At 50.8% G+C, this 14,505-nt stretch overlaps 1 protein-coding gene across 11 annotated transcripts in view; it reads left to right on the top strand.

Moving 5' to 3' along the window:
• The first annotated feature begins 11,950 nt into the window (after nt 1-11,950).
• Nucleotides 11,951-14,505, top strand: part of Card10 (caspase recruitment domain family, member 10) — a 28,898-nt gene continuing 26,343 nt past the window's right edge. For 4 of the 11 annotated variants that reach the window (XM_087557439.1, XM_087557438.1, XM_087557437.1 and 1 more), the window contains exons 1-3: nt 11,951-12,065; nt 12,861-13,112; nt 13,720-13,857. In XM_087557439.1, the coding sequence (XP_087413565.1) occupies nt 12,878-13,112; nt 13,720-13,857 (373 nt within the window). In that variant the 5' untranslated portion in view covers nt 11,951-12,065; nt 12,861-12,877. 11 annotated transcript variants of the gene reach the window in all.

Genomic DNA, 14,505 nt, shown 5'->3' with positions numbered 1-14,505 from the left:
GGCGATTAGACACACCCACAGGACAGTGGCAATTCCTCAATTGAGGTTTCCTCTTCCTAAGTGACTCTAGCTTGCGCCAGGTTTACAGCCAGCACAATGGGGAAGTGTTTGCATGGCTATCCTCCGTTCTCTCCTGCATACTGTTTTCCCCATCTAGTGCTGGGGGACCTCCGGCATGCTAGGTGAGGTCACTCCATTGACCTGCACCACTAGCCCTCGTAGGGAACTGAAGAGATATAAGGTAACTCTGTGTTTCAATTTTTGGGGACCTGCCAAACCGTTTCCCACAGCAGCCACACATCCCACATGCAGGTAAAGTTCTGATTCCTTCTCCTGCCTGCTTTGTTTATCTTTTGGAACAGAGCCCGGTGGTGGGTGTGTGCCCAGTGTGGTTCTGTCTGTGTCTTTCCTAATGACTCATACACAATACTGTTTTGTATTTCTCAGTGTTGAGGGTTTGCCAATCTTTTGTTGATTTAATCTTAGGAGGGTTTTTTTGTTTGTTTTGTTTTATTTTTTAATGCTCTCACAAATGATCTTCCTTCCCCCTTTGAGATAGGGTCTCACTGTGTATCCTTGGTTGGCCTAGAACTCATTAAGCGGATCAGACTGGCTTCAAACTCCCAGAGATCTGCCTGCTTCTGCCTTCTAAGTACTGAGATGAAATGCGCACGCTGCCAAGCCTAGGTTACTGTTTTTGAGGTTGTTTGATTTTTGCTGTGTTCAGTGGAGCCTAGTGAAGTGCCCCACCACTGAGTTGCAACTCGAATCTCACTCTTTCTTTTTAAAGTTTTTTTATTTTTTTATTTTTATTTATTTATTTATTTATTTATTTATTTATTTATTTATTTATTTATTTATTTATTTTGGGTTCTTTTTTTTGGAGTTGGGGACCGAACCCAGGGCCTTGCGCTTCCTAGGCCAGTGCTCTAACCACTGAGCTAAATCCCCAACCCCTTAAAGTTTTTTTTAAAAAAAGACTTATTACTGTTTTAATTTATGTATACGGTCGTGTGTCTGTTTGCCACATGGAGTACAGTGACTTCAGAGGCCAGGAGAGGGGATCAGATCCCTGGGAACCGTTGTGAGTCACCCAATGTGGGTGCTGAGAACTGAACTTAGGCCTTAGCCACTGGCTGCCTCTCTAAGTCCTTTTCTTCTTTTTTCTAAAAACAGCAGCAGCAGCAACAACAACAACAACAACAACAACAACAGACCTAACCAAATAAACAAACATAAAATCAAAGACAAACCAGACTGTTTTAAAAATAGAAATACTAGATTTACAGCAATATTGAGTGAGAAAGATAGGATTTCCAATATAACTTCTCTCTGAATCAAACTCCCATACAGAAGGATGTGTTGATTATGAGTGACACTTGTCCCCACTGGAGTCACCTGCCACTGCCAACCCTTCTTCCTTAAACCTCTGGCAGCCCCCTTACCCTACCTCCATGGTCCCTAGAGTTTTCACTCTTCCAAACATTATGCGCTGGGCCGTTAATAACTTGTAGTAACGTAAAAGCTGCCAGCGGGTGACGTAATGTAAAAGCTCCTTTGTTGCTTTGTCCTAACGTGGTGGACCCTTTTCTCAACGTTCCTGTCTTCTCCCTGCCTTCTCTCCTCTTCCTCCTCTTCCTCCTCGTCTTTCTCTTCTCTCTCTCCTTCTCTCTTCCTCCTGTTTTTGGGGACCAGGTCTCACTACCTAGCACAGGCTGGCTTAGACCAGCTTGACCTTCCTGCTTCCACCTCCCAAGGGCTGGGTTCATGGATGCTCAGCACCACTCCCGGCTCCCGGCTGCTCATTTCTTTCTTTTTGTTTGTTTGTTTGTTTGTTTTTTCTTTTTTCTTTTTTCCTTTGGAGGGGGAAGTGTCTCATTGTCTCCAATTCCCTATGTAGCCAAGGCTGGCCTTGAACTCCCAATCATCTTTCCTTCACCCTTCCCCTCCCAAGTGCTGGGAGTCTCACCAAGCCTGGCTACCTTGCTCCATTTTTAGCACTGAATAATATTTCATTGTCTGGAGGCATCCTAGTTATCCATTCATCTACAAAGAACACTGTGCTCGCCTCCAAGTGTTGGCAATGAGGAATAAAACTGAAAGCAGCCTGTGTGCAGACTTTTGTGTGGCTGTTTCAGTCCTGGGCAAGTACCTTAGAGCATGACTGCTGGGCAGCATGGTAAGAGGATGACATTTTTTCTCTCAGAGGTTAAGCTGGGCTGAGTGTGGTGGCTCTGTCCTTTAATGCCAGCACATGGGAGACAGAGACAGGAGGACCTCTGTGAGTTCAAGGCCAGCCTGAATGCTCGGCCAGCCAGAGCTAGGTAAGAGAGACCCTGTCTTAAAAAAACAAAAGTAATAAATAAATAAAACTGGACGAGGTATCACGTGCCTGTAATACCAGTTCTTTGTTTAAAAAAGATTTATTTATTTTATTAATATGAGTACACTGTTGCTTTCTTCAGACACACCAGAATAGGGCATCAGATTCCATTACAGATGGTTGTGAGCCACCATGTGGTTGCTGGGGATTGAACCCAGGACCTCTGGAAGAGCAGTCAGTGCTCTTAACTGCTGAGCCATCTCTCCAGTTCCCATAATGCCAATTCTTGAGAGACTGAGGCAGGAGGGTTGCCTCTATTCAAGGACTGTCTGCGGGCCACATAGCCAGTCGTGAGTCATCCAGGACTATATAACAAGACCCTGCTCAAAACATCATAAAACAAAAAGACCAAAAAACAAACAAACAAACCACTTAAAAAATAACTAAAAGTGAAGGCCGGAATACACCCGTCCTGGCAAAGTAGTTGTCCCATGTTTTCACCAGCAACAGTGTCATTTCCTGTCATTCCTCATTCGATGATCTTTGGCAGAGTTGATGTTTTGGATTTTGGGGATTTTTAAAAAGGAGGTTTATTTATTTTCACTTATGTGCACATGAATTCATGTACATGCAGGTACCCAGGGAGGCCAGAGAGTGTCAGCTCCCTCAGATCTGGTGGCACAGAGAGCTGTGAGTGTTGGGAACCACAAGTGATCTTCACCGCTGACCTATCTCTCAATTTTGGACTTTTTTGTTTGAGACAAGGGTCTCACTGTGTAGCCATGGCTGGCCTGAAACTCACTATGTGGATCCCACTGATCCTGAACCCACGGATATCTACAGGCCTCTGTCTCCTAAGTGCCACCACACCCAGCTCGAAGTCCCACAGTGACAGCTGTCTCTCTATTGATCTCTTGTCATTATCAGGTATTTTTGTAATTGCTTTCCGGAAAAGCTTTTATATACTTCCCATCATTAATTTTATCTAATTTTTTTTATTATTTTACTTGAATGGTGTTTTACCTATATGTTTGTGTGTCTGTCTGAATCCACAGAGTCTGGAAGAGGGCATTGGATCCTGGAGAGCTGGAGTTACAGACAGTCATGAGCTGCCATGTGGGTTCTGGGAACCAAACAGCTAGTCCTCTGAACCATCTCTCCAGCTCCCCCTATTATTACTTTTAATTTAATAATCCAAAAACCACAGCAACGTGGTTGAAAAGATATAAAATGAAGCAGAATTAAATCAAGCACTAGCAAAATGCTTTCTGGAGCCACACTATTGTATCTGATATTGCTCCATCTTTGATCTTAGCCATGGTGCTTTTATTTTTATTTTATTTTATTTTGTGTGTGAGATTTCAAATGCCTGGTCTCACTTCTGTCTTAGTTACTTTACCTCTTGCTAGGACAAAATTCTGTATAAGAGCAACTCAAGGAAGGAAGGAGGGAGGGAGGGAGGGAGGGAAGGAGGGAAGGAGGGAGGAAATAGGGAGGAAAGGGGGACCGTGAACCCACCCTGGTGACTAGGTGGTTCTACCCTTGATGAAGGCAGGCAGCTGGCATGCTGGTGGTTATCCTAGGGAACAGATGTGCATTAGAGGTATTTCTTAGGGTCTTCAGCAGTCTCTTAGCACATCACATCTCACACTGCAATGAGAATGGCTGGTCCGCAAATGCACGCCTTTTGAGGGGGAATCGCACCCACTGACTATAACCAAAGAGACCAGATACACCAGCTCAGAGTGCTCAGTGCACTTACAGGAAGAAGCAAACAGGGGAAATGGATCCTTGGAGAGAGGACGAGTTGTCCAGGGGAGGACCTGTGTGGGAGGGATCCTGTAGGAAGCCTCTGTTGGAAGTCACTGGAACCTGTCCCAGACTGATGGTGACTTCGCTATGAGCACAGGTAAAATTCCCCAGAGCTATGCACCTCTGTGATCTGTGGAGTTTACTGACTGGTTATGTGTTGTTTGCCTGTTTGAGACTGGTTCCTGCTTCAAGCTGGCCTGGAACTCATTCTGTAGCTCAGGAAGGCAGTCTTCCTGCTTCAGCCTTCCAAGTGCTGGTGACAGGTGTGTGTGTGTGTGTGTGTGTGTGTGTGTGTGAGTTTTGGGAGTTGATTCTCTCCTTTTATTAGGCGTGTCTTGGGGCATGAGATTGGGTCATCAAGCTTAGTTACAAGTGGCCTGTATGGGGTTGGGGATTTAGCTCAGTGGTAGAGCGCTTGCCTAGGAAGTGCAAGGCCCTGGGTTCGGTCCCCAGCTCCGGAAAAAAAAAGAACCAAAAAAAAAAAAAAAAAAAAACAAAACCCAAGTGGCCTGTACCTGCCCTGACATCTTATTGGCCCCTTTATAATGTTTTTCTAAATAAAAGGGAGGAGAAAAAGGTCTCAGATATAAAGCCACTCTGTCCCCAAAGCAGCCCGGAGCCCACCCTCAGAGTGTCCTTGGCTGACACTTGTTCTAAATGGACCCAGGGTCTTGACTCTCCATCTCTCCAGGACCGTCTCCCCTACAACACCTCAACCTTCTTAACACTATGACCCTTTGAGATGGTTCCTCACGCTGGGGTAACCCCCAACCATGAGACTATTTTTGTTGCTAAGGTTTTGAGTCATAATGTAAATATCTGATAGGCAACCCTGATGGGGTCTCGAGCCACAGGTTAAGGACCCCTTGGACACCCTGTTCTCCCCTTCCCCCCAAGCCCAGGCACCCTTGTGACTGCTATGACCCACATTGTGGAAGTGACACTGGCCGACTTCCAAGGGGGTAGATCATAAAAGGGGTGGCTTCCTCTGGATGTCTTTGACATACGTTTTTGAAACCATGTTGCAGGAAGCTGATGGTTCTGATGCCATGGAGACTAAACAGTTAGCGCCTCAAGAGTGAGCAGCCCTCAGCTGTCCCAACCAATGACCATACGACTTTGCTATCCTGCCTGATCCTACCCCACACAGACCCCAGAGCTCACTCAACACTCCTGCTGGCCTCAAGCTGCCCTATCCTGGGGTAGGCGGCTACACAGAGATATTTAACAGAGACACCTGGCTGGCTTCTTCCGCAGGGTCCTTTCTGCTCCACCCTGCCAGCCACACTAGTGTGCCCACTTCCCCATTGCACAAATGCCTCCCTTCCAGGTTGCATCAATCTGCTCACTCTTCCAGGCCAGATGTTGCCACACCTCCTCCAGGAAGCCTTTGGCTTGCAGTGCCCAGCAGTGGCAGGGGCAGATCATGACTAGGTTCAAAGCTCAGGCTACCCACTTCCCAGTTGGGTACTTGGGCAGGGTACGTGAGTCAGCTTTAGATTCCTCACGTATAAAGTCTAGGTAGTCACAGCGGATATTTCACACGGGGACTAAAAGGATCACGTTACGGGAAATACTCAAACTGTCCCAGCCGCAAGAGCTCTCTGGAATGTTGACGGCTATATCTGTCCCTGGTCTCAGGGGCCTGTCCTATGATTTCCAGAGTCCCATTCACTGGTGACTTAATGATACCATCCATTCATTTGTTCATTCTTTTCATACATGGTTAGCTGGGCTTATCTGAAGGCCAGCAGGAGTCCGCTACATTTACCCATCCACTTACTAGTCTATTGGCATCGCCCACATCTCTGTGGACATGCCTGGTACTGAGCCAGGCTGCAGCGAGGTGGTGATGGGGGAGGTGGGTCCCCGTCTTTACCATCAGAGGCTTATGTTCTCTGGAGAACGCATCAGACGGATACAGAAAGGGGTTGACAGGCTCTGATGCGGTCACCATGAGGTGATGGGAGTGCACATGGAGAAAGAATTGAGTAACCCCCTCAATGGGTGGAGGGGCAGATGTGCAAAGAGAACTGAGGAGGAGTCAGAGGTGAGGAGGCTGAGAGGAACATGGCAGACAGTGTCTGAGTGGCTGGAGGGTTCTGTAGGGAACCTGGGTGGATGAGCAAAGCCTCCAGCCATTTGCACTGTCAGTTTCCTGAATGCTCCCAGCAGGTAGAGGCTTGGAGATTACAATGCCACACACTGAGCCTTTCCTATCTCCAGATTCTTTTCTTCTCTTCTCTTCTCTTTCCTTTCCTTTATTTTATTTTTGAGACAGGGTTTCTCTGTGTAGCCCTTTCTGTCCTGCTGCCCTGGAACTCACTCTGTAGACCAGGCTGGCCTAGAACTCAGAGAACCTCCTGCCTTTGCCTCCTGAGTGCTGGGATCAAAGGTGTGCATGCGACAGCCACCACCCGCTTTTCTATCTCTCTGTGGGTTCTAATCCATGGAGTCAATCAACCTCAGACTGGAAATATTCAGGGGGAAAACCACCCCAAAACAAAACCTCTGGGCATCATGATTGTAATCCCAGCATTTGGGAGGCTGTGGCAGGAGGATTGCAATAAGTTTAAGGGCATTCTTGTCTATAAGCCATGCCCTGACCCCCAAAACAAAAACAAAGCAAAAGCTGGAGAGATGATTCACTGGCTAAGAGAGATTGCTGCTATCACAGAGGACCCGGGTTCGGTTCCCAGCTCCTGCATTGAGTAGCTCAGTATTGCTTCTAGCATTGGGTGGTGTACTATTGCTTATGACTGCAGCTCCAGGGGCTTGGACGAACAGGAGGAGAAGATGAGATCAAAAAAGGGGAAGTAAACCCTCCAAAGTCCAGGAGCACACATAGGACTGAAGCCTCTCTCTTCCAACCTAGGTGGTTCTTTCTACCAGGCGTCTGGTGCAGTGAACGTTGGGCCTTGGCTGGGATAGTGCTCTGCCCCGGGTCCTATTCCTTACTTGGGGTAGCACCAGGCCTGCATTCAGGTTCTGAGAAGGAGGGTCCTGGACTTGGCACAGGGTCAGCTGCTGACCCTATCTGTATCACACAACCTCAAGGGACTGTGAACACCAAGGGAGCTTATTCACCAGGCTTCCTGGCAGGGGTGGCTCTCAGCACATCCTCTCCTCCAGGGGCAGGGGTTGGTGGGATGCTATGAGTCATGGGGGGATGAAGGCTAGGAGGATCCTGGCTTGTGATGGTGCAAGTCGGAGCAAGCAGGAAGCCTGGTCCTTTTTGGAAGCATTAGGTGAAGCCTCAGGCTTCTGTACCGGCTGTTCCTTCTGCCCACTCCACCCTTCCGTCTCACCTCCTCCCTCTCAGCTGGGCTTTGTGATGCCTCTGGGTACAGGTGAGGGTTTCTTCATCAGTGGGTTCGGAGGGGGGCTTTTCTCTCAGGGTCTTCAGGGTATCAAATGGGGCAGGGTACAGACAGGTAAGACAGAACGGGAGGGCACAGCCACACACCTACAAACATGCGCTTGAGCTCAAACACCTGGGCATGCAACGTCCGGAAACCTGTGAGCTCTTAGCAAGAGACAGGAGGTCCCCAAACAGTGGTCTATGTAGCTGATCTGAGGCTCCGAGCTAACTAACCCTACACAGTGCACACATGTAATGTGTTGATACGTAAATGGTCACTGACTTCATGCTAAGCACTACCTCAGAGTCACCAGATACATCCATTGTTGTCTGCTGTTTTGCCCAGGTCACAAAGGAGGTGGGATGGGGGCTGGTATTTGAAGCCAGACCTTCGTGATACCAGGTAAGGTAGGCAGCACCAGGAACCCTGCCAGCCCCTGGAGGCAGTGACTCACAGGCAGGTCCCCACATCCCTTCTCCACCCCTCCCTTTTCAGCTGACTCAGCCAGACTGTCCAGGGCCTTTCTCTGGAATTCTGGCCCCCAGGCAGCGCTCTTGGCCACCTTCTCTTGTAGGCAAGGCACACCCTCCATCGAGATGCTACACTAGCTGCCCTCTGTCTTCATGCTCCTTTCGGTTACAGGTTTGATGGATTGAGCATCACTGAACATCTCTTCCAACCACCCTGGGAGAAGAGGAGGCACACACAGGACCCTTGAGGAAGCTGGGTGGTACAGCCTCGGGAAAGGATAGCCAGTCCAGCCTCAGTATCTTGTCTCCGGACAACTGTCTGGTTCTTTTCTCTGGTCTCTATCTGGTTCCCTTATTTGTCCTTCCCAGCTCAGTCTTACCTCTGGTCTCATGCCCCACCCAAGGCCAGGTGGGCACAGATCTCTGTCATTGGCTGAAACTAGAATGAGTCACTATTTCTGTTCCCTGCTGCCAAGCTTCTGGAGATGGCCAACGGGGTTGGGGGAAGGGGAGTGATGGAGGTGGTTGGATGGGACACACACACACACACACACACACACACACACACACACCCCTCCTCCCATCTGTCTGTCTGTCTTTTTCTCAGCTCTCCAGGAGACTCAAATTGCTGGGATGCTATCAGAGGACTTCCTAGAAGGAGAAGGTGCTGGAACTCAGGCAGCCGAGAGAGCTGGGAGAAAAACAGAGGTATAGCTTCTGCACACTCTGTGGCTGACCTGGGAAGACCCTGATCACAGCTTCACTCGTGGCAAAAGTGAAGGTTGGCATGCTGCTGGTGCCCTGCTCTGTCCCCAACTCTTCTCCCGTCTAACTTCCTCTCCCTTCTGTCCCATTCCTCATCCTCAAACTTGGAACATTCTAGCCCACTCCTCCGAGCAGGTGAGCTGGGCTGTTCCAGGGAGACGAGGAGCAGAGGAAGCAACAGTGGCCATAAAGAAGTAGATCAAGTCTTTGCCCTAGAGATGGTGACTTTTGATCTTCGCTTCGTATAGCCAGAAGGAAAGCAGAGGGTATGAACAAAGGGACACACATTCTAGGTAGAAGGAAAAGCCTAGAGGTAGACGAGGCTGACAGGGGCAGACCAGGGCCAGTGGGTGAGCGGAGACAGTGGGGGCAGGTTTTGGCATCTTCCATTTTAGTGGAGAAACTAGGAAGGTTTAAACCTGAGTGAAGTCTGGTTTGAAATGATCTCTCAAGGATGCTATGAGTTTGTGGTCCTTGCTACTTGGGATGCTGAGGCAGGAGGATTACTTGGGAGGCTAGTGCATGCAATCTAGTGAGATTTCATCTCAGCAGCAGCAGCAGCAGCAGCAACAACAACAAACAAAACAAGACGAAACAAAACAACAACAACAACCAGCCCCCTGGTTGCTCAGTGGTAAAGACACTGTACCTCAGAGTTGGGGTGTGGAGGAACCAGAGGTGATGGGACACAGAGGGGTTTAAACCTAGGGATAGGTTCCTTGAAGATGGAGGTTCCTCAGCTCACATGGACCATACATTCTTTTTTTTTAAAAAAAAAAATTTATTTTATTTACATGAGTACACTGTAGCTGACTTCAGACACACCAGAAGAGGTCATTGGATCCCATTACAGGTGGTTGTGAGCCACCATGTGGGTGCTGGGAATTGAACTCAGGACCTCTGGAAGAGCAGTCAGTGCTCTTAACTGCTGAGCCATCTCTCCAGTCCGGACCATACATTCCTACACAGGGAGGACTCCTGTCATTACTAACACTCAGCCATTCCTCCAAGGGGAAGGAAGGCCTTTGTCCAAGAAGGATGGCCAATATCAGTCTCCAGAGTACCCGGCTTGCTCTCCCACTGTCCTCCCTAGGTGTGGCTGGCCATGCTCACCTCTTGTCATCTGCAGACAGGGATGGAGCCTCTGGGTGGTCTAGCACTCCTGGCCAGGTACCTAGGGACCCAGAGATGCTGGCACAGGGACTCTGTCTCCCTGCCTTGCTTTCTTCTTTTCTTTTCTTTCTTTCTTTTTTTTTTTCTGGAGCTGGGGACCGAACCCAGGGCCTTGTGCTTGCTAGGCAAGCGCTCTACCACTGAGCTAAATCCCCAACCCCACCTGCCTTGCTTTCTTGACACGGTGACAAGGAGAAGAATGATGGAACAGAAGCCACAAGAAGACAGTATTGGAAGGGATGCTTAATGATATCTGTCTACCATCCATGCTGGGAACATCTGGGGACAGCAGTGGCATTTATTGACAATGGAGGAGATGTGGGCGTCGTGCTGACTGCCTGCTGCCAGGCTCCCATACCCACACAGGCGTGTGTGTGTGTCTGTGTGTGTGTGTACAAAGCAATTGTGTGTAACCACACATGTGCATGTAAGTGTGGAATCTATGTAATTCTGTATAGATGATTATGTCTATGTGTTTGTGTGTATCTGTCTGTGTGTGTGTATGAGTGTATCTGTTAGGTGTCTGTGTATGTGTGTAAAACTGTGCTTGTGCCTTTAGTGTGTCTGTGTAACCATGTGTGTCCATTTGAATGTGTCCCTATAAATGTGTGTGCATGTGTGTAACCATCCATGATGTGTTTGTAGCCCTGTGTATGTGTGTTGGTGTGTGTGTGTGAATAGTAATGTATCTGTGTCCATGTGAGTGTGTCTGTGAAACCAAGTGCATGCCTGTGAGTATGTATGTGACCATGTGTGCACATGTGAGGTGTTTCAGGATCTCTATAGCTTCTTTAGGAGCAGACTCTGGGACCTGCTGTGACCCTGTGACACTCCCCCCAGCCCCCTCCAGCCTGTCAGCTTACAAGCTAATTCCTAGTTTCCGTGCCAGATCCCTGGCCCTGTTTTTGCCTCTGATGAGAGAATAATTAACTAAAGACTCATTTTCCAGGGTTTCCTTCCCATTATTCCGGCCAAGTGAAAATATTCACAGGGCTGCTGTGGGGTGGAGCCACTCCTTGAGGGAGGAGCTGCTCACTGGGAGAGCCAGAGTCAGGGTGTTCATGGCCAGCAGAGGAGAGGTACTCCTTGGGAGGGAGCCTAGTGTGAACCTGGACACTGAGCCCAGGGAGGGGAAAGTGGCCAGGGCAGATCCAGTGTGTGTGGCAAGTTCTTGCTCTCTCTGGGCCGTTGCTTCCTCCTTTGTAAACAGATAGGTTCGTGCTAGAATTGAGTCCTTCCCACAAGGCTTCTTCTGCAGGTGAACTGGTAACACTCCAAACAAAACCGAGGCTCCTTAAGGCTGGGAAAGGAACTAGGTTACGTAGGTAAACTGGTTTCTTTACTGCAGGGACTTTTCAGGGGTTGTGGTCAACCTTGTTTCCTTGGGTGAGTGATGCATCTAATTCGGAAAGTATGGGTGGGTTTGGGGACCTACACATCTTCCCCTCCGTGTTCTCTTAACCCTGATCTCTCCACCCTGAGGGCACGTTCCAGTGCCCAGAGAACTGCTACCACGTGAGTGCAGGACCTTATTGTGGGAGTGAGCACTAGTCTCTAAGGCAGAGGGGAGGAGTTCTGAGGCTGCCTTTTCAAACATAATTGATTTTAACCACAAAACCCTCCTCAGTTATCTCTTGGACCCTGGTCTGGAGGAACAGCAATGCAAGCACCCTGGTCCCCAGGTGCCTTTAACTTTACCCAGGAAAAGAGGTGCAGCCAGTCTGGATGCCTGCAGGGACTGACTCCCTTCTCTGGAATGGTGCCCATGACCCCTCCCCTTGGCTGCCCACACAGGCTGTCCTGAGCTTGGTGGAAGATGCAAGCTCTTGGCAGTGTGTTCGGGAACACGGAGACTATGGAGGGGCACTTGTCCGGGTCACTGGCAGATAAGAGGCCTAGCTGGGAACAGGATGCAACGATTCCGACACTGAGCTACAGAGGCTCACAGCTGACCCGGATCTTTCAAGTGCTTGGACACAGGGTGTTTGTGGGAGGGAGGAAGAGAGAGGCATGTGAGTAGTCTGTCTCCGGTCAAAGTCCTGCCCAACACTGGGCCATTATCCCAGAAGATGGACACATGTGGAAGTTCTGCCGGCTCCTGAGGTCCCTGTCCCACACTTTACAGCTATTTCCTGAAAGATGGACATGAATTATGCCCAGGTATGTGCCTTTGTGCAGAGTGAATGTACCTACCATGCAGGTTGAAGTGGGTATGATGAGGGTCTGAGTATGAGATTGGAGCCCAGAGCCCGCTAGGTTGGTGTGACCTGTTAATTGCAGGGTGTGTATGGCTAGCACCAGTGGACACTTGTCGCCGCCAGGGCTTCGGGTGGCCCGGCTTGTGTGGAGGGTGCAGGCAGCTGTTGCGCTCAGGGTCGGGGGCAAGGTGAAAGGCAGCAGCGGTGGCGCGCGGGGTGTGAGCACGCGCGTGGCGACTCCGCCCTGTCGGGGGCCGGGCAGGTGTGGGAGGGCCGTGCGGACCCCGCCAGGACTGGCCCAGAGAGCCGGCGGGAAACAGGAAGCGGGGGTGAGGGGGTGGGGAGGCGCGACTGGCCCGCAGAGCGGCGGGAGGACCGTCGGAGCGCGGCGGGGCAAGGGCGATGTTGGGTGGCCCCGGCGGCCGCGGGGCTGGGGGCGGAGCCAATGACCCCGAGGGCACCGCCCCGTCGCGCCGCCGGAGCCGTCGGCCGAACACGGAGCCCGGAGCCCAGGGCAGCTGCAGCGCCCGTGGTGAGTGAGGGGAGGACACTGGCGGGACAGCAGCGTGGGGACCTGAAAGGACGCTGACGGGACGCTCCGGAGGACGCGGGGGTGATCGCTCGGGGAACCGGGAGGGCGCAGGCAGAAGAGCAGCGTGGGGTCCCAGGAAGACAGAGCGAGACAGCGCTGGGACCCGCGGGCGACGCCCAGGTGCGGTGGCCGTGGCTCAGTGCCCACCGTGCCTGTCGCCCGCAGACTCCGAGGACGCGGCCATGCAGGGCCGGGCGGACGCGGCCGAGGCCGACGAGGAGGCTGGGGCGGGCTCCGGGTCGGAGGCCGAAGAGGACGCGCTATGGGAGCGGATCGAGGGCGTCCGGCACCGGCTGACCCGCGCCCTGAACCCGGCCAAGCTCACGCCTTATCTGCGCCAGTGCCGCGTCTTGGACGAGCAAGACGAGGAGGAGGTGCTCAGCACCTACCGTTTTCCGTGCCGCGCTAACCGTACCGGTGAGCCCGTCGCCGCCAGGGGTTTCTTCTCACTTCCTAGGCCCACTCCAGAGCAGACAGCTGGATGTGGTTGCGGGTGGTGCCGATGGAGACCCCTGTGGGATCTTTACTTTGCTCTTTGACCTCTCTGGTTCTTTCTGTCCCATCTGTGTGGGAATGCACCCCTTAAAGAATCAGTTTTTCTCAAGAGCTCAAGTCGGGGCTCAATTCTCTGAGGCTCCTCTCACACTGGGTGTTTTTGTACCAGGACTGGGAAGGGGGCTAGGAGTCTCGGAACTTAAGTCAGTGAGAGCATTTTGCCTGGGAAACGCAGGCATCCAATGCCCCCCCCCCCGCCCCCGCGCATGGGTAATGTATGGTGTGTGTGTGTGTGTGTGTGTGTGTAGGGGTTGCTGGGAACCTGCTGCAGAGCAGGTGCTGTGGGGAGGGTCTGGTGTTCCTAGCCAGGGCAGATTGAGCTTTGCTCCCTGATGTGTTGGGACAGGCCCTTGTGTGTGTCACAGCCCAAAAATCTGGGGAACGTAGGCCCTGGAGCATTGTGGGGGTGGAGAGCAGGGGCACTGAGGGAAGCCCTCATCTTGACCCCTGTCAAAACCTTTACCCTCAGGGCGTCTCATAGACATTTTACGCTGCCGGGGCAAGAGGGGCTTCGAGGCCTTCCTGGAAGCGCTGGAATTCTACTACCCAGAACACTTCACGCTGCTCACTGGCCAGGAACCTGCCCAGCGCTGCTCCATGATACTTGGTGAGCAATCTCAGTGGGTGCCCGGGTCTCAGCGCCAGAGCAGAGTTTTCTTATCCTAACCGTACTAGGGGCCTGTTCCCGCTATTGGACTGGTGAAGAAACCGAGGCACAGACGGCAGAAGTTTACTTGGGGCCCCACCGTAGGTGGAGGATAGGCTGGGTCCAGAGTCCAGAATCCACGTGCTCAGCATGACTTTTTCTCCTTAAGCATCTTTAGGAATGGGGTGTCTAGACACGTAGTTTAGCTTTTCGTGTAAACATTCAAGAGTGGACGAGATGGCTCCGTGGATAAAGACAGTAAGTATCCAGCAAGCCAGGCCACCTGAGTTCACACCCTGGGACCTACACAGTAGGAGAGAACTGACTCCTGAAAGTTGTCCTTTGGACTGTACATACATGCTTCTCTTCCTAAATAAATAAATAAATAAATAAATAAATAAAAAAGTAATAAGAAATTTAAGCCTAGGGTGGTGGTATTCGTCTCAGTAGGCAGAGGCAGGACCAAGTTTAAGGCTAGCCTAGGCTACATAGTGAGTGACCAGCAAGTCAGCTTGGATACACATCTAGACCTTGTGCGGTTTTTTTTTTTTTTAAGATTTATTTATTTTTAATTATACGAGTACACTGTAGTTGTCTTAGACACACCAG

The sequence above is a fragment of the Rattus norvegicus genome, chromosome 7 (genome assembly GCF_021556685.1).
Source record: "Rattus norvegicus strain SHRSP/BbbUtx chromosome 7, alternate assembly SHRSP_T2T, whole genome shotgun sequence".
In the NCBI taxonomy this organism is placed as follows: domain Eukaryota; kingdom Metazoa; phylum Chordata; class Mammalia; order Rodentia; family Muridae; genus Rattus; species Rattus norvegicus.
This window is presented reverse-complemented; position numbering and strand designations above follow the sequence as displayed.